Source organism: Acanthopagrus latus, chromosome 5 (assembly GCF_904848185.1).
Source record: "Acanthopagrus latus isolate v.2019 chromosome 5, fAcaLat1.1, whole genome shotgun sequence".
Lineage (NCBI taxonomy): Eukaryota > Metazoa > Chordata > Actinopteri > Spariformes > Sparidae > Acanthopagrus > Acanthopagrus latus.
The window spans coordinates 6533648-6558955 of NC_051043.1; the positions used below are offsets into that span (position 1 = coordinate 6533648).

At 43.0% G+C, this 25308-nt stretch overlaps 1 protein-coding gene across 2 annotated transcripts; it reads left to right on the plus strand.

Moving 5' to 3' along the window:
* The first annotated feature begins 9 nt into the window (after positions 1-9).
* Positions 10-24536, plus strand: LOC119019312 (rabphilin-3A-like). Of its 2 annotated transcripts, XM_037097780.1 has the most exons (18): positions 12-755; positions 12940-13026; positions 13142-13153; positions 13350-13475; positions 13618-13747; positions 13886-13969; positions 14046-14214; positions 15225-15410; positions 16579-16761; positions 19334-19413; positions 19561-19635; positions 20071-20180; positions 20301-20427; positions 20521-20577; positions 20683-20837; positions 20917-20998; positions 22190-22286; positions 22382-24536. In XM_037097780.1, the coding sequence occupies exons 2-18, from the start codon at positions 12956-12958 to the stop codon at positions 22510-22512; spliced, it is 1875 nt and encodes a 624-aa protein (XP_036953675.1). In that variant the 5' UTR covers positions 12-755; positions 12940-12955; the 3' UTR covers positions 22513-24536. The 2 variants fall into 2 exon arrangements, with proteins under 2 accessions (XP_036953676.1, XP_036953675.1); XM_037097781.1 differs by lacking the exon at positions 13142-13153 and having other exon boundaries at positions 10-755.
* Positions 24537-25308: the final 772 nt, after the last annotated feature.

The following is a 25308-nucleotide window of genomic DNA, read 5'->3' on the forward strand; positions in this document are numbered from 1 at the left end:
TCAGAGGTGATTTTGGGAGGATTCGTTTGTTTCTGAAAAAACACTGTTTATTAACTCGACTCAAGGGATTGGAAAGAAAGCACCAGTAGCCTACATTTGGTCGCTGCCAAATAGGATCTACCTGCGGGTCCATAATTAGGGAGGATAAAAATAATAACAAATGAAAATAAAAACGTCAAAACGTCTAAAAATAGAAACTGTAAGTTAATTCTGTCAAAAGCCTTTCAGGTCAAATTACGATAAAACTTCCAACAACCATATGTTATGTTGTGATGTGTGTGCTATGATATCATAAAGCACAGTTATAAGTTACTACAGCCAGTACAAAATCTTAGAAAAAGGGTTTGTCGACGGGGCTGCATGGGTGATGATGCGACACATTCAGACAGTGTGCGCTGTTAAAGAGACAATCGCATCAGGTGATGACTGCCCACTTAAGCATCAGTGTTATCACTTCAGATCCAGGGGTTTCCTTCCCAGGGTACCAAGGGCTTTCCATCCTCCTCCACGCAGGGTAGAAGACGGGTTCCCACGCATTGTGGAGCTCCGCTGTGCCTCTCCAAACAGACTACTCCTCCAGTCGAGAAAAAAAAAAAAAAAAAAAAAAAAAGCACGGCTTTTGGTGACAGGCACCATGCGCAATGACTGACTCTGTGGCCGCCTCCAAGCGCAGCACAGAAATTTAGTCCGCATCATTCCCTGACAGCTCCCTGAGAGAGAGGAGAGGAGAGCGGAGAGCGCGGCTGGATTCTCAGGTAGGCTTTCCTCATCTCTCCTTCGAAGGTTTTTCAAACATTGCATCCTCGAGCTGGCAAAATCCCTGTGAGGAGGTTACTGCGTCTGTCCAGTGACTCAGTGCAACAGAATTTCTCATTTCCAAGTTGAATGAATGCAGCGTTTCATTCACAGGAGAGATGGAGATCTTTCTTTTGGAGGAACGCATTCATGACCTGTGTTCCTTAATTTCATGGAACCTTTGGACATTTTTTTGGTCTTTATGAGTCAATTACTTTGTCATATGAATGGTAAAAAGCACTTGTGAATGAGTGCAGTGCAACTCAGCATGCGTAGAGCTGCTGCTAATTAACCTATGTGAGGTACAAATTATGCAAATTGACACTTCATTGATTCCTTTGTTTTATGGAAAACATGTCTTTCTCTGCAGCTGAATGTTCTTGTCACTCACTGCAGAGGTGTTAATGGAGCTGGTTACCTCTTTTTCAATATTGTTGCATCGATTTTACTACAGCATGCTTCGCTGTTGTGATTATGAGCTCATGAATGGCTGATAAATAGAACTCTCGGTGTAGCTCGACAGGCTTCGTTAAATCCTCCGAAACAAGGCTGGAGGGCTGGCTGCACTTGCTTTTTGCAGATCTGATCTGAAGAAAGCAGACCCGGTAAGTCATGTGGGAGATTGTGTGGTTGCGGTCCCTGGGCGTTGCTGCAGGATTTTTAGGAGCGCACGCTGGGGCTTGATGTGCCTGCAGACTGGGAGGAAAACATCAGTGATGCCTCCTGATGCTGGTGTGGGCAGGGCTCTTCTCAACTCCAGCTGTGCCACTACGGGGGTCTTCTCAGTCGCCTACTTGTTGTGATATTACCTCATCCTGCACCCGTGGGTTGTTACACTTTGTGGGTCAGAGCGGCGCGCGTCGTAAACAGTACTTGTGGGACCGAACCAGTGCGTTGCATCTGGCGTTGATATGAAAAGGAAGACAGGAAAAAGGGTAGCTGGGAATCTGCCTCCTCGGTTCCACCATCTCCAACTCCTCCTACAGACCTGAAGCATGGGGATTAAATGGGGGAGGGGAGGAAAAAGACTGAATGAACAGTCTGAGAGATATCTGCAGCTGCCTCCTCTCACATGAGCAACCACAGTAGTGATTGGACGACACCCTTATAAGCTGGTACCTCTCTGTGTGTCGTTCTGACTCTCTTCCAGCACACTGTGTCCAGAGAAAGACCAAGAGTGAAGAGGGGAGAACTGTTTCTCTGGACATGAAATGAAAGAAAAAAAAAAAAAAAACGAGAGATGGAGAGAGCACTGGTAGGAGAAAACATGGGCGTTTGGGGAAAAGGTGAAAAAAAAAGATGGAGGAAGTGCTTTGCACACTAACTGCATAATTTAAAGCTGAAGGATACGAGGCGACTGTACCCATAATCCCATGTCTTCAGCTTGTCTTCCCCTCTAATCATGCCTTCTTTCAGCTAAGAACCACCCCACCAAGATGCATCATTTCAGACAAATTGCAACCACGGTTACTGATATGAGCAGGGATCCACTGACACTATCACTGCAACAATGACCCATTCTGCACAGGCTTTGAAATTTGGCACAGGTACAGTCCACTACAAACACACAGGCTGGCGGACACGCACGCAGACACGCAGCTTTTAATCATTCCCATCTTCTGATCTTGCTGTTACCATGGCCACAGTTGGTAAAGGTGCATGACTCTATGTTCCTCTGAGCTCCTTGCGATCCATATACGGAGCTTAGAGCCCAAATCAGATGTTACACTCTTAATACCTGTTGTTTTCAGCGCCCTGCTTCGGAGCATATTTCTCAATTTGCTCTGTGAGAGACTGTTTTTCTGCTGTTTGTGGCCAAGCTTCAGAAGGGAGTGGCTTCATCTCTCAGAGCGGCAGATGAGAATCGATTCACCAGCCTCGCTGAAACTGGTGATTAGATCTGCCTAAATACTGTGGCATATTGGAAAAGACAGATGTAATTAATGTGGCCTTTAGACAAAGTTCCCCCAAGAGAGAGAAGAGTTAAAACCATCTATATATGGTCAAATCTATAAACAACAGCAGCCTGTCTTTTAGCAACCTTTCTGTCCAGTGCACTTCATTCGCTTGGACAGATATATTCAGCTGATTACAGTCACCACTGTGCATATGTTGTATCCGCAGTTATGCCCCAGAAGAGAGTGATTTCAAATAAAGTTTGCATTTCAAGTCACATAGCTGAGCTTCCAAACCAGACCAGAACAGCTCCCTCGTTTGCCAAGAGATCTGCTGAAAAACACCCAGGGGCATTGTACCTGCTAGTGTGCAGCTGGGAGAGGGAGGGTCAGATATCCAGCAGCTGAGCCGTGCCAGATCCTCAAAGCAACAAAGTGACAGAATCATGGCCCATCACGCAGAGGGATCGATACGAGACCACATGTGCTTCTTTCCATGTTAAGAACCATGTAGTTTATCTCAGCAGACCACCAGCTGTAGGTCACTTCTGGTTAGTGGGGAATAAATGTTTCTTTACAAGAGACCTTTACTGCTCTGATTTAGTGCCCCTGTCCAGTAGTACTTGTTTCCCAGAGATAAGATGGGAGGAAATTGAAAGAGCATGACTGGTCAGTGCATCAGCAGCCAGTCCTCGAAGTCCTGCCTCCTACCCCTGAGGCACACGGGGATGAATCACCATCAGCCAAGAAAATTTGAGACTTAATGCAGGCTCTTGCTGGAGTGCAATTAATTGAGTGCTCCATGTCTGATAGCCTTTTACTTCTGTAGTTCTAAAATAAGGCCTGGATGAAAGAGGCCTCTGAGTTACATCAAAATGTCTCAGACAATGTGGGTCAGCAGACATTTTTCAACTAAATTTGAGCTCCTATAGGATATGGGCTGCTAACACAAGAGCGCTGATTTAAGAATGAAATCCTCAGCCCCCGCTCCACGCTGAGGTCTGTTGGGCAGGGCCAACGGTGAGAGCGAGATAACAGCGTGGTAGCTTGTTGGTCACTGGATGGTCTTTCCTGTTTGTTCTCCAGCCATGCGGGAACTGGAGCCATGCCTGCCGAGAGGATGTAGTTGTGTGTGTTTCAATCGATGCAACACTCGCGCTTTTGAGAGGTGAAGAGTCCTCACAGATGGTTTCCACAGATGGTCCCTGTCACCGCCATTGTCTGACTGAAAACATGGGCAATTTGTCGATGCCACGGACCCAAAAGGCTAGCAAACATCCTGAAATGCTTCCCAAAATAGAGTTCTCTCAATCTGTCCCGACCCTCTGCGATCTTTTCCTACCCCCATATCCAATGTTCTGTGAATAATTTCTGATACGGATCCGAGCACATAAAGCGTGCACTAATGCCTTAAAGAGGGGACATACATAGAGTGAAAAGCAACGGGGGTGGGAGTTGTAAATAATTAAGAAATGCTGAGTGATGTTTTCCTCCTGCAGTGGAGGGCTTGGTGGTGCAGTGCTTTACAACCTAGCTCAGGTCCAGGACTCACTCTACTGCTATGTTGGCATCTCTCAGTCCCTTTATGGGGAGTGAATGGAGTTGTGCCACACAAAGAGGAGGGGGTAACGTCTTTTATTTTTGGTGCCTCCTACCCCGCCTCCCCTCCCGCCCTGCAGGCTTGGTGTGTGAGCATTAGACATCAGCATCTGAATACTGTTAGGATCTGGTTTATGAGACCAAATTATATTTTTTTGTGGATTGATTCAGTAGAAAGCTGTTAACCACTCATAATTCTTTAAAGGAGCAGTTCACCGGAAATAAAATTTCAGTCGTTCATCTGTTCACCTCCATGCTGATGAAAAGTCGGGTGAAGCACGGCGTCCATGTAACATTTCTGGAGCTTCACGCTGCAGCATTCTCCCAAACAAGTGAAGTAGAATGGCACTCGGTAGAGTGAAAACCTCCGCCAAGGCCCAAAAGTCCCCTGTGATTCAAGCCTAATTCGAAATCAAACTCACAGGCCTGTATCGCTTTTAATTTTAAACCACCAATAACTGCTGAACCGAAATATAGGCAGATCTCATTGGGTCAAACATTTCCAAAGCCTGCAGCTCTCCTCATGTCATATCCATTTGGATATTCTTCTAAAGATGCATTTAAACCATTCGTACTTTTCTGAATCCCTGTGATCTTCGCTGCACATTGGTGGTTTCTTTCCCAATTTGTTAATGTATAGTGGTCTACCCATTTGAAAACATATTTTAATCTACTAGATCCGGATTTGTGTTAGTATCCGCATCAAATTATACTGACTTATAGATACCAGCCACCTTAATCTGATTTTTCTCTGCATAATTCCCTGAGAAATTAACACATTTTTTAAAAAACACCCGCTCTATCCTTATGTCATAAAAGGTGAAAGACAATTCCTGCATCTGTCCCTTAATCTGGATCTTTAACAGTTAAAGCAATATTGATTTGAAAATGTGTTATTATTTTTCTTATAAAAGCCCCCATCCAATTCAGTCATTAAGGAGAATGCTGCAACGCTGTTTTGCTCTAAAGCTCTGGGGTGAACTGTTCCTTTAAGTATGGTGCGTTCCAATAAAGCAAAGTCATGTTTAATGGTCTGATCAGCTGTGTGGTGGTGCCAGTTGCAAGTCTAGATATTTAACAGTCTGCACAGACCTTGAATTTCTTTTTGTAATTAAACCCACCACCCACATGCAGCTCATGTAACTTTTGATGACATGTTACCCACATGTGAATAAATGTTATTGTCAACTAATTACTGTTTTTTTTTGTTTGTTTGTTTTTTTGTTTGAGAAAGTTTTAATAAAGGTCTGTACATGACTCATATCTCAAAGTCTAAGTTAGTGAATCTGACCTGTGATTGGCTCTCAGATTGACTCTGTATTTATAGATGGGAGTGAAGAAGCGATTTGATTTTTTCAGTCTGCTCAGACATGATGTTCCAGATCACCACGGGAACTTGAGTCGAAGCTGTAGACCGGCCAAGACTCTCTCCTGACTGAGGATCTCAGGCTGTGTTCCGTTTCATAATACATAAGCATTCTGAGTTACAGCCAGGCCAGATGGTAGAGGAAGGCAAATTAGTGAGAAAAAAAAAGTCTTCTTGAACCCAGCTATTTAGATTTCTTTTGCGTTTTTAATGTTTAAGATGAAAGTGTAGTGAATGCATTTCAGTTTATCAGTATTTTGGTATCCTTTTTTTTTGGTGGTATAGCAAAAAGAGGATCATATAATCCCAGACATCTATATGCTTCAAAATAATAATTTTTTGGACAGATGAATCCTGTTGCATGATGTTGTTTCCCAACATGATAAATTATGAATATGAAGTCCCACAAGGCAGTGCACCCCTGGTAATGGCTGCGTCCAGGAAAAATAGAGAGTTTCTTGCAGCACCATGGAAAATGTGTTGCGAGGTTATCAGGCCTTTAATAGAAAAAGCACCATGGCTACGGCTGATGAAACGTTGATGGTGACAGCAACATGAAATAAATGTAATTATTTGACCATTAATCGTGTGTGTATGCTGCGCTGACATTAATATCAACTCTGGCATCTGCTCAATAGCAGCACCTTCAAAAATGTTTTGGAAGAAAAAGTGCTGATCTGAGTCCACGGGGACTCTGCGTTGGCCAGTGGTAAGGGTTGTTGGTGACTGGTTGGTGGCTACAGCTGAGCTTTAAGGCGACCTCTATTATGAATAAGTAAGTCATACCCTGAGGCATTAAAATACAAATGGGGGCCTGATGAAAGATAAATTTAAGTGAAGCCAATTGTGGGATGTTGCATTGATCTCCGATTCTCATTAACCCATTTAAGAATTGTCCTTCTTTGAGGATGGCGAGGGAATTGTTGCCCTGGAATTTAAATGTTGTGTTTCAGGTTCATTATCTTTTATATGTAGCACACATGAAATGGTGTCTTTCCTGTCAGGTTACCTATCGACTGACCTATCGACTGACGTTTTCTTTGGGGAAAGTTAAACATTATAGTCGAGGGTTATGAATGCAAAATAACAACCTGGGATCACCGTTTGATTTAACAGCAGCACATTAGACAGGCACCTTCTGTACTTTTCCCATAAGAGTCCCTGATACCAGTACACCTTGCGCAAATGCCTACCAGGGGGAACTAAGATTAACTTAAAACATTTTACTTATGGGTCACTGAATTAAATAGCTTAGTACAAGTTAGATCAAGTGGGAAGTACCACAGTTAATTTTCCGTTTAATGTTATAATACTAAAAAACACTGTCCAGTAATGGACCAGTTTATTTTGAGGTCTGTTTTAGTGGGGGTGAGAGAAGGTCCTGTAACCTGGTGCAGTATTGAAGAAAACGGAAGAGAATTATAAGCATCCAAATGTTTGTGTATGCTGTCAATGAGTGGGTCAAACTTCGAAGATCGGTCGAAATGAGAGTTCAATTTCAACGATGATAGTGAAACTAAAGTGATAAGATTGCCAAAGATCAATGATTGATTTATTTGAGAGGATGGATAACTGTGGACAAGTTTTAGACACCAAACCTCTTTATTTGTCTTCATTTTTGGTGAGTATTATTTGCACTTGTCAAACCCCAGCCTGCAAATAGCACCCGGATAAAGTCAAACTGTTAATGTAATGTCAATTTTAAAAAAAAAAATGTAAATTATAGTTGTCAGGTCATAACAGTCTAAGTCTATCAACACCATAGCTTAATAGTCAGATCGAATCATGGATATGGAGAATGGTGACACCTCTGTTGATTATAACATGAAAACATTGGTGTCAGACCTTGCTTTTACACATCGTTTTTTTTGCTGACCTCAGTACAAAGGAGATGACTCTCTTCCCTCAAACCCCCGACCTGTTAAGCTCTCAGTGCTGGATCCATAATGATCCATGTTGGATCAATCCACTAAAGCCCCTCTGCCTCATCCTAGTTTTCCTGTCATATGTTCTGCAGTAATGACTGTTGAAAGTCACACAACAAGATTAATCTGTACAAGAGTCCAATAAGATAGATGCTTATGTTGAGCGTTCAGCTAGTACCAAGTATTCAAAGGCGGTGTTTCTAAAAATGGATCGAACATGTGCAGGGCGCGCTCTGGGAGTTGTGTGCATACATCCCTGAAGGTGTACAGATGCAGATTTGCATTGACTACCTTCTCAGGCCCTGAGGAGACACAGGTTTCTAATTTGGTCCTCTCTCCACCCCCAGACGAAATTCTATACGGGAGCGATCCTGCTGGGCTGGATGACTTATGATGATCAGGCAGATAACTAGCTCGAGTCGATTCTCTCCTGCTGGTCTTTCCTGTTGTCATCTCACACATGATCTGTTACTATTCATGCCTGGTGTATTTGTGGACACTGTTGTGTGGTTGGATTGCACCGTTCTGGGCATCACTCTGCATATCGCCACGTCTGAAATCATCGGTGCAGACGCTTCGTGACATTTCGGAAAAAGAGAGAAAAACAAACACAGGAAAATATCTGCTGCTCCCCAGAGAGGAATCCACCACCTGCCTGAGTCATCTTATATGGGAGGAAAACACGCACACGATGAGTGTTGCACCGAGTCAGAATCACAGATGACGCAGATTAGTTGAATTTATTATCTTGGTAAGGGAGAGGATGACAGTCTGAGGGTCACAGTGATGTCATAACTGCAGGATAACAAGGCCTAATACAACATTATAATTGGCTTCAGGTACATTTTTGATTGTCACATGTAATGTGAACGTGATATGATATGTTTTGTAGACATTTTATGCTGACTGGGCCGCTGATTTACTCTTCTTTAGGTTCAATTTTCAGTGTTATGTTTTCACAATGCTGTGCTCATGTTCTGGTTAGGCTAAGGCACGAAACACTTGGTTGGGGTAAAGAAAAGGTGAAGTTTTTCACTTAAAACACCTGTTTTGGTTGGCACGAGCACAGCTTGAGATGTCCCAACGTCTCGTCAAAAACACCCATGTTTAGTCGCCATAAAAACAAAGCTGACACCATTGTCGCAGACGCTTCGTGACATTTTGGAAAAAGAGAGAAAAACAAACACAGGAAAATATCTGCTGCTCCCCAGAGAGGAATCCACCACCTGCCTGATTCATCTTATATGGGAGGAAAATGCGTACAAGATGAGTGTTGCACCCAGTCAGAATCACAGATGACGCAGATTAGTTGCATTTATTGTCTCAGTAGCAGAGAGGATGGCGGTCTGAGGGTCACAGTGATGTAAACTGCAGAATTACAAGGCTCAATGTGACATTTTGGTCATGACAGCCCATTATAACTGGATTCATGTACATTTTTGGATATGTAAAAAGGCGTAAACCCTCCCTGGCTGCACAGCAGATGAAACCAAGCTGCACTTCTCTGTGTCTGAAGCAGCACAGCCTATGCTGACAGCTCTTTATGAGAAAAGTGCATATACAATCCTTCAGACTATCTCCTGAATGCTAATTGGATTGTAAGCACAGAGTCCACCTCAGTGATGCAGTAACATCTATCCCAGCACCAGAGAGCTCCGACTTGTCTGAGTCAGTGATTACCCAGCCCAATTCTGACTGCCCCCTCCCATCTGTCTCTCTCCCATCCACCTCTTCAGGACAATCATGTTAGACAAAAGTGGGATTATTAATTTTAGCAAGCGGAGGATAGACACACTAGAGAGCCTCTGTGTATTGGATGTATATCTATATGCTGTACAGTCAGAGTGACGTCTGAGCCGCAGACTGATGCCGAAAAGTGGAAAAAGCACAAATGCTCCCAGAGGAGCGTGTTGCCACTGTTGGTTGGATGCAGCAGCAGCATCAGAGGAAAAAGCCCACACCCAGAGTGTCTATTGATAGCACAGCGAATTTGTTGTTATTCTGTGAATCCCGCAGGCAGTGCAGCAACAGATTAGAGCTCAAAAGGTATGTAGCCTGACGTTACGCAGCATAATGCGAGCAGCTGAATGAGGGAGACAGCGGCGCACCCCTCCCTCTCGCTCCCTCTTTCACTTTCTCCAAGGTTCTATAGTGCCAGATTTTACTGCTGCGAAAAAAGCTGAACACGAGTGAAACTTATTGATTCAGCTTTTAGCCTCATCATTATCCACCCTGTGCAGTATCTCTGTCCAGTGTGGTACCTGCACGGTCCTCATCCTGCACCATCACAGTTCTCGACAGGCTCCAGAGAGGCTTTTACGTCCTCTTGTTGCTCGTTTGCAGAGCCGGCCGGTCCTCTCTGGTTTGTGGCACTTCCCCTCAGGACATACACTGCTATGTCCTCCGGCCTGTCACTACTGCTGCATCGCTCCATGTATTGTCTGATGTCTGGCAGAGGCTTCAAGTCAACTGCACCTCACACACACACACACACACACACACACACACACACACACACACACACACACACACACACACACACTGAGCAGACGTGCCCATTGGCGCTCGCCTCAGTGATTCCTGTCGACATCTTCCTATCTTTTTTACTATGTCAGATGAAATTACACTGCTGGCGTATCATGTATGGGTGCGTGTGACAACTCACTGTCTGCTGCTGTCATCATTAGCAATGGGCTGTGTTTCACAGCCTGCTTTTTTGCACCTTGTACACAAACAACTGCAAAAGCTTATCTCCTGTCATCGAGTACTTCAAACACACTGATGACACACCCATCTCCAGTCTCCTCCTCAGCAACACTGACTCTCTTCCGGACTTCAAACAGTACAGTCCCAATTTCCAACCCCGTCAACAGAATAGATGTTGGCAACCTTTTTCTTTTTGATGCATCTCTATGTTTCTTTACATTAAATGTTCTATTTTTATTGTGACAGTGCTGTGGTTGTGATCTGGTTATGTTTAGGCACAGTGATATGATACAGTTTGGCCTGAAATACCTCTTGTGATCACCACAAACACGACTGGAAATTGTCCTGTGGTAACCTTAAAAATATCTAGTGATGTCACTCTGATATTGAAATGCTTTTGTCCCGCCTAGAAGATATCCAGCGGTCACTGCCATCATCCCCTTCACTGACCCAATATTACAATCTGCTTTTTAACATGTAATGTGAACGTGATACAACACATACTGTTGAAATGTAAATATAGTACATAGCCTATGACACATACAAACGTTTACCTATTAGTGATTTAGAGAATTGTTACCTGCCAACATTTCATCTTGGCAACCGCACTGCTGATTTAAGGGGGCTATTTTTTTTTTTTTACTTTTTTTTTACAATGCTTTGATTATGATCTTGGTAGGTTTACGCACAAAACCACTTTATTAATGTTTTGACTTAAAATATCTGTTTTAGTTGCCACAAATTCAACTGGAGATATCTGGACGTCTCATCAAATCAACCAGCGTTGTTCCCCCAGACGCAGCTGGAGATGTCCCGGCTTCTCATCTCAAATGCCAGAGTTTGTCGCCACAGTCACAGCTGCGAATTGTCCCAGGCGTGCTTGAAAATATCAAGTGGTCTCATGCTCACAGATGTTGAGGCATAGTCTCAAACTGCAGTCAGTGGCCCGGCAGCTTTTCCGCCTCGTAACTCAACCACCATGTTCCTCACCTCCCCGATATCGACAGTCTGGTCATAAACATGTAATATGGTACATAGCCTATGAAACGCACAAATGTGAACATATCAGTGGTTGGCAGAAACATTTATCTTGGCAACTGAGCTCCTGGTGGAGCACAACATGGGAGTGTAGATTAGCTCCTTCTTATAAGCTCAGCAGCCCTCTCCTGAAAAACACCTGACCCACACTCCCAGACCCACCAGCATCCCTGGAGAAAGAGTAGAAGTGATTGAGTCGATACTGTGAATACACAGACATCACTTTGGATAAAAGCTTCAGCGTCAACCAGCACACCATGAAAACTCAGAAACATTTGAGACAACGACTCTTAGTCATCCTCGTCAGCACAGAGTCACCTCCTCCTCCTCCTCCTCCTCCTCCGCCCCCCCCCCCCCCCCCCCTCCTGCTGTATCGTAGCATAATTGAGTCACTCCTGCTATATGGAACCATCTGTTTCTTTGATATGTGTCGAGTGACAAACTGGAGGGCATTCCTCACAGTTTCACTTACAGCTGCCAAAATAATCAGTCTTGCCACATCCTATTTGGAAATCACATATGCATTTACCCGCACCAGCGTCATTTCACTGTGGTCACTAATGTACAGCAGGCCTCGTTTGTCATACGCTTCGCTCCGTCTGTTTCACCCTGTTAGAATCACAGTCTGTCAGCTTGGTTTACGTTTGTATTTTACAGATCCATTGTGTTTGTGGTCTGTTTGCGATGTTTCCCTGTGTTCATTTATTGCACAAATATGTGTGTGGATAGAGTTTGATAAAACAGGCTTGGCAGGAGGAGATGGTTCCGACTAGGCTTTAAATCTGGCACCGGGATATGTGCTTGTATCGCCACTGGCAGCAGATATTGTTGTTATTTCAGACGTAATATGTAGATTCATAGAGAGCAAGCAGATGAAGGGGGAGGCATGATTATTACTTATTGATTAGTGGCTGTTTAGCTTATGGTGGTCACTGATGATGAAGTCATCGTTTGCTACCTTTGAAATCAGCCCTGTATCAGTGTGTGGCAATCAAAGGGAGTGAATCTGGTGACTTGCCAAATATGAAGTCAGCAGTTTCCTGGCTCACAAATTTGTCCGCAATTTGGGCTGCCACTTACTTTTCACAATTAATCAATTAGTCTATAAAATGACCAAAAAAAATTGCATTGTGGGTAATGTAGGCTCGACAGGGAAGAAGAATTATTTAAATACACAAGACGGCATCTCAGGTTATCTCAGATGTTATTTACATCTTTGATGCACCTGCTTCAAATGCTGTTAGCTTTGCAGCTGCAGGGAATATTTTGTCTTATAAAGAAAATTAATCTCACCTTTAAAATTAATTTGGGAGCTTCCAGAGACATAGATGATGATGTATGAGTCCACATCAGCTTCAGTTGCTTGGGAGTATACCTGTTTTACTGCGAAGCTCCAGAAATGTCTTGCGGACAGCAACATTACTTAATAATGACTAAAATTACATTTTTGCTTGAACTTAAAACCCTTAAAGTATGGACTCAAAGAGAAACAACTTGGATCATGGATTTGATGATTTTTGACTTGAACTGACAAAGGCATGCATTTTCAGCCAAATGAAAAAGCTCTTTTTGGGGACATGAGTTTAAAAGTGTCTTTCTTTCTGCCCACCTGCAGGCTGTGATAGCGCAGCATGACAGACACTGTGATGAGCAGCAGCTCGGATCGCTGGGTGTCCAACGACAGGCAGAGGATGCATGCTAGGTAAGCGTGGTTGTCAGAGCGTTTCCAGATTGTTGAGCTCCTCTATACGTCTAACACTGTGCTGTTCTCTCCATTGTGTCCCCTGCATCCCTCCGATGCGTGATGTGCGACACAGTGATAAAGAGCAGTAAGTAGACAAACTCCTGCTCCGCCCTCTCTTATCTGCATCGTATATGTCTGTGTCGATGCAGCAAATGTGTGCTTATTCATTCATTGTGTTGGCTCTGTTCACACATGTGTGCGAATGTGCTGATTGGATATTATGTAGTAGAATTACAGAAGCACTGTTGCACAGCTGGAGAAATTTTTTTTTTGGCTGACAGGGGCAACTGGACCGTGCAGCCAGGCCCTGGTTCTGGTCAAGACCTGACAGATGAGGAGAAAGAGATTATAAACAGCGTGATCGCCCGTGCTGAGAAAATGGAGGCCATGGAGCAGGAGAGAATCGGGTGAGAGATTGTAAAAAAAAAAAAAAAAAAATGCAGCGGTTTCTCCGATATGCGTTGATAAAAACGGGATCGCCTGACGCATTTCGACCCGCGTTAATTATCAGTGACATTTTAAGTAAGATCTCACCCTGTGCTACTGCAGGCGCTTGATAAACAGGCTGGACGACATGAAGAAGACTGTGTGCGGTGATGGAATGTCCCGCTGTTTGCTGTGTGGGGAGCAGCTGGGCTCACCTGGGGTCAGCTCAGTGGTGTGCGAGGACTGCAAAAAGGTAAGTCAGACACACTCCTCTGCTGCATCACACAAACGTTTCAGACAATATAACAGGTCGCGGTCTCTGAGCTGTGTATCTGTAATAACATCGTAAAGGGCGAGCAGCTGGAAATCTCTATTTTCTCCTGTCGCGTAGAACATGTGTACCAAGTGTGGTACACAGTGTGGCAGTCGGCCTCGCGCGGTGTGGCTATGCAAGATCTGCAGAGAACAGCGAGAGGTGAGTGCTTTACACCTGTGAACAAATAAAAGAAATCAATTGTGTTTTGGATAGACTGTGACACATATTTCCTCAGGTGTGGAAGAGGTCTGGTGCCTGGTTCTTCAAAGGTTTCCCAAAGCAGTACCTGCCTTCGCCCATGCCATTATCTAAAGGAAAAGAGACAGCTGGCCAGGATGCAGCAGAGCCCAAGGGCCGGCCAGCCTCTCAGCCCAGGGAGGCAGCAAACCAACCACAAGCAGCAGGTAAGAGCCGCCCCTTGAGCTTTTAGTCTGCAGTCTTTTATAAGCAATGATGAATTTTTACGTCAGGCGACTTGCAGGTCCTTTCCACCGATCTGTGGTTGACTTGTTTGCTTGTTGTCACAAAGGTAGGTTTCCAATATATAGAGAGCTCTTTATGAAGGCATCTGCTGAGATGGAGAGGCAAAGGTATGCCCCCTCTATTGGACCACCTTATTTATACAAAATATGTCCATTAGTGTCACAAGTCACAGATTAAGGGATGGCAGAAATCACAGATGGTATTGTCCCCCCAGGTGGTTCACTATTTAAAGTGTGCACACACCCATGTACTATACAAATCCATTAACAGTGGAGAATACCATTAATAGGGGGTGCAATCCCTGCAGAAACAAAGTCAATATTTAAATGTTTTCTTACTGGTGATGCAGTTTTGACCCCGATAAATAGGCAAGTCAAAACAATCGGCAAACTCCGCAGTCTCATTAGATCAGCATCTGCACATGAACCCTCATGCAACCCTGCCTCCCATTGCTCTTTTCCAAACTATCAAACCTTTTATCTGCTGCCCAAATTTGGCAGCACCGCCCACAGTTACAGAGGAGGGGGATGAAGAGCTCAATTAAGCTGTCGGAAGGTGCATGCTGTGACATGGGCATGAGCCCCCAGGTGGTGCTGGCACAATGGGTCGCATCGTAACATTTCACACCTTCACCGTGATTACCTGAGCAGCGTGACATCCCCCATATAAAAGAGAGGCGTAGCTAGAGCAGACAGACGGACCATCTAGCTGCGGCATGTACAGTAGCCGACTGCCACAGCGTGCTGTAGTGTATGTAGGTCAATGCCTTTGCAACGAAAAAGCTGCAACATCAAAAGTATCCAGAGAGACTAGGCAGTATCACACATTCCACTGCAGTAGGAGCCTGAAGTAGTGTGATTATGCATTATTCTCCCTTATGTATAGTGCGTCTGTGTATTTACTGTAACATGCAATCCATGCTTATTTTTAGCGCCAGAGCCACAGGGCCGTGCTGGTTACCCACCTGTGGCCCCTAAACCATCAGCTGTGCGTATGGCCACAGGTGGGGCTGGCCCTGAAGAGGCAGGGCAGGGCAGCCCAGTGGTGATGAAGAAGATGGTGCCCGTCCAGAGCACCAGGCCTCAGCCCGCCCCATCGGCCTCGCTGGCCCAGCAGGGTGAGACACAGTCCCAAACATTAACCCAGTTAGGCATGAATGATAGAAAGTTACATCTTTTTTCAAAATTTGTTTTTAGTCTAAACAAGTAAAAAAAACAAACAAATGGTGCCATTATTTGAAGTAGTTGTAGATGTCCACTTCAGTAGTCAACGGTATGAAAACTTATTCTGGAATAACTGTTAAATCCTGTTAGTCTCCGAAAACCAGGGAGGTAAAGCTACTTCTTATCCCTTTACTTTTATCAAGATTTAATTTTTTTTTTCAATATCTTTTCTCTCTGACTGAAAAAAATATCCATCCGGTCCAATAGACGTTGGGCTCCCAAGAGCATGTTCTGCCTATTGGATCTATATTTAGTTAAAATGGGGCTATATTTAGATACAGCCTAAGACATATTGCGCTCACTTTCAGGTTCATAATCATCATTCATTAGGATAGGTTAGAATAGGTTTACATGCTTGAGTGCTCAAAAACACATTTGACACGTTTTCTGTCTGAAACACACAATACCCAGTCGTCTGTGATTGGTCAGCTCACACATGCCTGACCCAGAGCCACTGACAACAATAGAGTAGCTGTGCTAAATCAATTCTTAAGTTGCAGAACTGCTGCTAAACATAATTTATGTAGTGTGATGTCACAAAGTCACAGAATTAAAGGCTGGGCTACCTACGAGGCGTTTCAGGAGCAATGTTTTCTGTGGGAGAGAGGGACCTTTGTCGGTGTGGACTCATTAACTTTCAAGATCTTTTGTATGAACAAGAACCATATAAAAACACTCAAGGAGAGGAACAAAAATAAAAAGAGCCGATTAGAGCCTTCTGTGCATAACACCCACTGGTGTGGACAGATGTATTTTCGGTCACAGAAAAACGTTGAGGAAAAATCTTGCAAAAATATGCATAAAACTATTTCTAAAACCCTATTTAATTGAACTCCGTGAAATAATAATGTTCAAATGATAATGATATAAAGGATGTCATGGACAAGGCTTTTGGGGTCCACCATCTGGTGACTGGGAAGTGGTGCCCCAGCTTGAATGGTCAAAAATGGCTTCCATATATCTGTCCACTGTAGTAGACACCGTGCATGAAAGGGTTGACCAAACAACGCATCCTGAACCGTGTCGATTTGTGCAGTCTCAGAGGGTTCAATGTGGTTGCAGGTCCAGTGGCAGGAGATGGAGGTGCCTACGCCACGAGTGCAGTTCCTCCAGAGCAGAGAGCGCCTCCTGCAGTAAGAGAGGAGCGGAGGCAGCCCGCTGCCTACAGTGCTCCTCCCGCCCGGCAGCAGCCTCCCCCAGCTGAGGAGGAGGAGGAAGCCAATGACTATGACTCTGATGAAGCCAGTGAGTACACCATCTGCTCTCCCTTCGCATAGAGTACGGTGGCTGTGTCGACTTTAATTCCACCTCATGTACACTGATTTCTTTTCACTCATTTAAGGTAAATGGCAGCAGATGGGGAGGGTAAAGCTAAACATATTGTCATGCAGCATACCGTATTGGCTGTTGATTAACTTAATTTGGCAGCTACTCTGTTCCGCTGAGGGACTCTGAGTCATACCGTGGTGACGCTTGATTTTTGCCTTTTAGTCTGCTGGTTATAATTCATCTCTATAAACTGCTCAATAGTCCTCGCAAACACCAAGTATCATTCTGGCAGCATCTATTGAGCTGGGTCGAAAATGACAAATGTTCAGCACCGTTTGTTATCGAAGCATGATAATCAATATCTGAGGAAGTATAGCAGAGGAAGATGTCAGGACGTCAGGAAAGAAGTGTATCACTAAATCAATACGTATGCTGTGTAATTGTACAGTTTCTTCGTATATCACATTTTAATCATGAGAACGGTGGCGTGCCATGCATGGTCTGTGCCTGCAGCGTCAAGCTGCCTTTCTACTCTCTCCGGGGGATTGGGTGTTAATTTATTTTATTGAGGTCCGGGAATAGGGAGCTGTGCAAATAATTTGAGATACAACGGGGCTAACAGGATATAGATTGCCCTTGTGTTTGACCGAATCCCCTGTGTTGGGAGTGAAAATGGCAGAAATAGTATTGGTTTCATGTGCCTGTTCTCTATAGAGATGTAATGGGGAGAACAGAGACGGTGCTGACTGGTTTCGCTGGTTAGAACTGCTTCTGTGTTATGGATCTGAATTTACTGATTGTAGTAATGTAGTCTAAAAGCTGAATTCAATTTGGCATGGTTATGCTACATTTTTAATCTGGCATAGTCTGATAACCACAATTTGAAGTTGAATCTCTACAAGTGTGCATTTGATCAGATCTAGTAGTATATCTGATTAAAAATATGGGATGATGAGCTTGTGCTGCTTATTCTTCTTCCATGCATGTGACTGTCAGTTTGTAGAGACTGAAATTTCACTGTTTGACAGATTGCCTTGCCTTTCTGCTCTGCTCTGTTGTAGATCCTCTGAATATTGTCAGGTCAGATTTGACTTGTTTAATTGTTTGATTTATGTTTGAAGATAAAATATGTAAGAATTCTTCATTAATATGTCTAAAAAAACAACTACAACATCAAATACAATATATATTTTGTTGTACTTTTTGTTTAATGTACTTACATTACCCCAAACATTTCCAGCAATGTTCAAACCCAGACAAATCCAGGAATTTATTCAAGGCTTCAGTGTTTGTAGCCACGTGCAGGATGGGGAAGTCGTTGAATGAAACTCAGTTCCCCTCAGACAGATTTTTATCAGCAATAGTGTTTGTTTAATGCTGTGTTCACCATCAGCGAAACAGTTTAAACTTGTGATGACTTGTGTTTTTTTGCATTACTCCCGGGTGTTTATTCGCCCCAAACAGAGAGAATACTTGCTTACTGTACTTACTGTACATCAGCTGTGAACTAGCAGGCAATGGCAAAGGTTCTTTCTCTTCTGTTCCCCCTCTTCCTGTCTGTGATGTACGTGGAGTACAGTACATTTCTCCTCCAGCTCTTGTTGGATTTCAACATTACAGAACATAAACACCATACAATGGTGAATGGTCACCTTTGCCGGCTGCTGCTACAGTCAGGCTGATGAACAGGAGTGAAGATAAATGCACTGTTTAATCCCAAAAGTTATAAAATAATCTCTGAGCTCTAGTTAGTCAGCTTCAGACTGGAGCAGAATGGGATGTGGCTCTGGGTGATTACTCCTCCAGCAGGTCTGGCTCTGCCCGACCCTGACTCCCTCCCTCACAGCAGCTGCGGTGGCTTCTTTTGTTAGAAAGCAGCAAAAATTGCATATTGTGTGTTTAAATGAAATTCCCATCTGCCTCAGATGTCATTTCTTTTCAATGCTGATTCAAATGGAAGCATGCTAACATGCTAATGGTAAACATGATAAACATGTTAGCACCATGTTAGCATGCTGACATTTAGCATGTTAAGCTTGAAACAAAGCTGTGATTGCAGTTGTTGCATTGTGTCATTGGAGCTGATGAAGCCCAGAGAAGTTAAATAGAAATTAACAGATGACATTTGATTTGCAATGAAACGGCTCCAAATAAAGTGTGTGTGGGCAGTATTTCACTCTTCTTACCAAGAGCCTTATTTTTCTGAATATCTTCCTTCGAGACTTGAGTGTTTATTTGATTTCTTTTATACTATATGCTCCTGCTCTGTAATGAGATTTTTCTGCTGTTTACTTAAGGTAAAAAAAAGAAAGAGAAAGAAAAAAAAGGCTGTGAATGTGAACTTCAAGGCTTATTCTTAGAGTATTTTCGGCCATCCTTTTCGCCCAATTTGAGCTGGCATTTATTCTCACTTCGACTGAGTTCTGCTTGAGTTTTGTTGTTTAATTACAGCAGTGTCTTTCCCTGCATTTATACTCTTAATTATTCAAAAAGCAGACGTGCTGTCTCTGTGGAGTCTAATGTAATGACTGCTCTGGGTCTCTTTCAGCCACTCTGGGCTCTCTAGAGTTCAGTCTGCTCTATGAACAGGAAAGCAACAGCCTCATCTGTAGCATCCTCAAAGCAAAGGTACTACGATTCTCCTCATTCTCGCACACAAAGGGACAATAACAATCAAGTGGTTTATGTTAAAATGCTTCTGAATGGCACTTTAGCTTAATTGCTCTCTGCTGTTCATTAATAATGCGACGGACACGCCGCTGCGTTTCTCCTCAGGGACTGAAGCCCATGGACTCGAACGGACTGGCAGATCCTTATGTCAAGCTTCACCTGCTGCCAGGGGCTAGTAAGGTAAAAGATACACCTTTTGCTACATTATACTTTTACTTCTTTTAAAGATGTATAACCTTAATTACTTGCGCAATAAAATACAAAAGGAAAGCTGGTGATTTTAGATTCTTTTGGTTTGCTGAGAGGCCTTTCTGCTAGCTCAAGACTGACACCTTGTGGTTTGAATTGACACAATCCGGGGCTATCAAAACAGGGCTATCTTGAAATTGATACTGATGGAAAGTTGTAGTAAAGGTACATGTGTGCATATACTGTGTTGTAGTGGAGAATAGGGAAGGTCTCAGCTGCGATAACACCTTTTGATGGGAAGCCGCACCATGTAGATACTCGCTGAGATAAAGTAGCACGCACCGCAGGTATGCAAGATCTTGTTTAGAGGTACGTTGCCCCGGGATATTTCCATTTCTTTGCCCTGATCTACCCTGCTTCTAACAGTCTAACAAGCTGCGAACAAAGACCCTGAGAAACACCCGCAACCCTGCGTGGAATGAAACGCTCACCTACCACGGCCTGACGGATGAGGACATGCAGCGTAAGACCCTCAGGTGGAAACTTAAATCACTCATTTAGCTGCAGCAATCCACTAATCACGTTGAAAACTTAATCTGCTCTAAACTGAGGTGTAACAGTTCTGTTTGATTAAGAATCTCTTCTGATTTCCACAGGCTGTCTGTCTGCGATGAAGACAAGTTCGGGCATAATGAGTTTATTGGGGAAACCCGAGTGGCTCTGAAGAAACTGAAGATGAACCAGAAGAAAAACTTCAACGTGTGCCTTGAGAGAGTCATCCCCGTGAGTGGGGCTCAGTTACATTCAAACAGTGCTTTGTTCTCCCTTGCCTGAATCTCTTATTGACCCGCAATAATCTCCTTCCCCCCCCCGCAGACAAAGAGAACTGCAACAGCCGGGGGAGCCAGAGGCATCTCTCTCTATGAAGATGAGGCAATGCTTTTATTACCCAGCGTGTCTAAACGTGACAGATTCCTCCACACATATCTTCTCATAAATCCCGCTGAACTGTATTTCCCTTCTTCTGCTCTGTTTTAGCCGGGGAAGGAGGGCGGAGAGATAGAGGAGCGCGGCCGGATTCTGATGTCCCTCATGTACAGCACCCAGACCAACCGGCTCATTGTGGGTGTTGTGCGCTGCGTCCACCTGGCCGCCATGGATGCTAATGGCTACTCTGATCCATATGTCAAAATGTAGGTAGAGCAGGATGAGACGCTCATTTAGTATCTGTAAATGGCGAAAAATTAACTTCTATACATTCACGATCCACAGATGTCTGAAACCTGACATGGGGAAGAAGGGCAAGTGCAAAACACAAATCAAGAAGAGGACCTTAAACCCAGAGTTTAATGAGGTTTGTAAGGGGGTTCAACATGATAGCTTGAAAATTGCTTTTCCATTAATCATTATTGCAACACTGATTGAAGTTCTCATGCACACAATTTTGTATTCTGAAAAAGGCAATTTCCTACAAAGCTGTTCACATGGCCGAATATTCCAGTAATATTCCCATCTCCTTGCAGTCATGCAAAGTTCAATAAGCAAACACAGACCGCCTCTTTCATTCATTCAAATACCTTCTCGGAAAGACTGGTGTTGCGGTTTTTGTTCATATCCAAACATCTGTTGTTATCCGAGTGTTTCATCATGTTTGAAAGTAGGTGTGTTTCTCCTCCCATACCAGAATATGCAAATAAATCAGAAGCCATTATCATCAGTCCAGACCCCTCCAGCGAGCACTGCTCTTCTCACTAAGGTTCTGAGATCTGGGTGTTACTGCTGCCAATAAAGGGAACTTTGATCGTCAAGTGAAATCAGTTGTTCAATCAAGCTGTCTGCAACCTTGTCTTATCTCTCAAGAATGAGATCTTTTTCATCCATTGAGAATCTGGAAACTGTCATACATTAATTCACACAAGCTCAAAATGCTGCAGCAAGAAGACAACTGCAGCAAGACTACTAATCCAATGGACGAGTCCATGTGCCGCTATTTTAGCATCTCTACGCTGGTTAACTTTACATTTTCAGACTGATATACCATTTTTGATGATGCATGCTTTGGGATATCCCCTGATCATATCACTGACTTACTCGCACCTTCGTGAGCCTGAATGCAGCCTGAGACCCTCTGGCAGGGCACTGTTACTAATTCATAGGTCGAGGTTAAAATCCAGAGGGGACCCCGAGCCTGCTGGACCTGCTCGCTCTGTTTCACCATTTTAATCTCTCTTGAAAACATTTTTCTTTATAATGGCCTTCTCCTGAGTTGGCCATTCTTCCCTTTTCACTTATGTTCATCATTTATCTGTCTGTTTCTCCTGATTTTATGCCTTTCTAAAGCACTTTTATTATTTTTATTGTTCGCTACATCCAGAATCAAGCCTAACTCTGAATATCCAAACCTAATATTCTGTTCACATGATCAGGATCAAATTCAGAATATTGTCATTCCCTCAAAAACAGTGGAATATCAGTGTGCATGTAAACTTTGTCACCATGGTTGTACTCGTGGAAAATAATTATTCGTGTCTCTATCACATTTCAGGAATTCAGCTACGACATCAAACACAGTGAACTGGCCAAGAAGTCTTTAGATATTTCCGTGTGGGATTATGACATCGGGAAGTCCAACGACTACATCGGTAAATATTTCATAAATGTTGTTGCTCTGATTCAATAAAGCTGGACTTCTCACCTGCTCCCCACCTGCACTGACACCTCACCTCCCTCCTGACAGGTGGCTGTCAGCTTGGGATCACTGCCAAAGGTGAACGACTGAAGCACTGGTACGAGTGTTTGAAGAACAAGGACAAGAAGATTGAGCGCTGGCACACCTTGTATAACGAGAATCACGTTGCTAGCGATTAACCATTTGCCGCCTCTCACATACAGCATGAGCTAAACTCTCTTCAACTTGGTTTGCATTCATCTCCTAATGCACTTTTGCGCATTTTTTTTTATTGTTTTATCTATTCCTTACCTGCTTGGCCATCACGTAGGGTGACTCACCTCCTTTTCCATGATGAAGTATACTAACAATCCCTCTGCCTGTGCTGATAATTAATCTGCCTCTGGGACAAATCATGTCAAAAATGAATTGGAGATTTGACTAATGCAATCAAAACATCTGTCGGCGAACAGCTGCGCAAGGACTGCCATGCCTGTCAGTGATTTTATGTAGTTTGCTGAGCTTGGCGCTTTCTTTGCTAAAGAAAATGAAGTTTGATTGCACAGGCACAGAAGAAGAAAGCAATATGTTATGGCATCTGAGGTCGAAACCATTTTTTCCAAAGTCATAAATCGTTGCTTGAGCTCATGCCTGATATTCATTCAACCGTCAGGATGTTCTTTAGTTATAATTTCTTGTGGGTTTACATCATGCTGTAGTGAAACACTTGAACTGTATGAGCATGCCAAGCCAAACACATCTGAAAACACGCCACTGCACCTTCAAATGTTCAACTGTGCCCATACTGTATATTTTCCATGAAGAAATGTTTACATACTGATACATTGCTCAGGTTAGGATAGGCATCTGATAAACAGATGATTCATAAGTCAGTGGACCATGAGCTAGATGAATCTTTCACGAGTTGCTGTTAATTTGTGATTTGAAATTATAGCACACGTAGTTAAGCATTAGCGTTTTTAAGTATGGTTAGTCGAGCTGTGAATTCTGACTCGCTGAAAGTACTGACTGCGATTAGAGCAAAGTGAATGCATTCTTTTCTTTCTTAATTATGGTGAGATTTTGCAGGGAAAAAAAAAGGATTTTCCTCCTGCTGCTGTACCTCTGCTCTTCTGAAGCTCGCGGTTCACTCTGACACCTCAGAGGTTTTCTACTGTAGTGTTTACATTGAATGCACACAGCCAGGTTTCCCTTAAAAACAAAAAAATGTGGCTGCTCCACTCAAAAAAGGAGAGAAGTTTGAACAGGTTATGTCATAAGTATGTGCAGCTTTACCTGCATGCACTGTGCTCGTGACTCTGGCGTGCCCGGGGCAGACATGGTCTGCTTTTACCCCAATGCACCCTTTGCACAAAGCAGGGCTCTTTTCCCCTCTGCCACAACCCGATCATTCAAGGCTTTAGTGTGTGTTTGTTCACTAATCACAGCAAACTAAGGAAAGCACACCTTACAAAGTGGAATGACCTCAATTTATACAGCTGTTTGCAACTTATTCCAATGTCAAAACAAAGGCGAAAACAAAAAAAATCCTATGCATGAAATGTCTTGTGGGTCAAGATATATATACTTTGTAAGAAATTAATGCTATTGTAATTCCATTAATGTTTACACGACTTCCCCATAACATTCCTGTTAATACTTTATATACAAGAGGCCATATTCTGCATGACTATGGTGACTATGATGTAATCTGAATAAAATGGTCCGACAGCACTCACAGGATAGGCTTGTACACAGCTGAGCACATCAACAAAAACTATTCACTCTATCAGTAGCAGACATCGAGGTGAAGCTCTTTGAATGAGACTTTCTGTACATACACTCTCTACAAATCTCTCTAGTGTCTTGTTTTTCTCTGCACAGCCACTCTACCGCCTCGTGGCAGCGATTCGAACACCCACCGGTAGCATCGCACACTGTTCTATGTCTTGCTACTTCAGCTACAGCGGTCACCAGATGATGATCAGCAAACTATAATCAATAGTTTATAGTGATATTATAGTTTTTAAACAGGCTTCTCTCTGAGCTAAACCCATAGCTGTCTTCTACTTGATTCTGCCAGTTCAGTGGAATGTTTCTTGGTTTATCTCTGTATTTGTACATAGGTAGTGCATGCACTGGAAACATGTATGTTTGCAAAGAACTTCGCATGTAAAGATTTTGCAGAGAGTTTACACAGATCAATAAAATATAATGAAACTGACAACGGTGTGAGCAATTATATTAGATTTTTTCTCTTTTGCCTTTCTTGTTTTGGATCTTCTTTGAATCATACCACATGACAGTATGTTCTTCTGTCAACGATAGTGGTTGTGCCAACTCCGTGCATACTCTGAAAAATAAAGTGAGAGTGACGTTGGCTGATTCATTATAGTTGTGCAACAGACAGGTGTTTATGGTATGAATTGCTGTCAAGTGATGTCTTTATTGTCTGTATTTTACAATTGCTCTAAATGTAATCATCATTGTTATATACATAATTCCATAATTCTTTAGATGGGCAAATAAAGAAACAAACTGTGATGATCAGTAAAAATCATGGTGGCATATATATATCTATATATATATATCTATATATATATATATATATATATATATATATATATATATATATATATATATATATATATATATATATATATATATATATACTAATATCCAAGCAGCAGGGCCCCTTGACAATATTGTAATTCATAAATAATCAGCCTTAAAAATGCAGGAAGGTGCTGCTATTAGTTTGGGTTTGTTACTCAGTTTTATGAAAAGTCTTGTTTTATCAATATTTAGTGTAATAACCTGATATATTTGGTTACCAGGTGTAGTTACAGCATTGCGCTGTACTACCAGTCTATATAAGCTTATTACCAATTTATCGCTATCAGTGCATATCTTATGCAGCAGGGCACACTGCTGACTCAGCAGCCATTTTGACTTTCATTAACACTTCATCAATACTTCATATGAGAGACAAGAAT

Excerpts from the sequence above, each read along its gene's own strand:
- LOC119019312 (XM_037097780.1), top strand. The coding sequence starts at position 12,956 with ATGACAGACACTGTGATGAGCAGCAGCTCGGATCGCTGGGTGTCCAAC. Across the intron at positions 20,999-22,189 it reads TAAACCCAGAGTTTAATGAG|GAATTCAGCTACGACATCAA; the intron begins GTTTGTAAGGGG and ends ATCACATTTCAG. Across the intron at positions 22,287-22,381 it reads GAAGTCCAACGACTACATCG|GTGGCTGTCAGCTTGGGATC; the intron begins GTAAATATTTCA and ends CCCTCCTGACAG.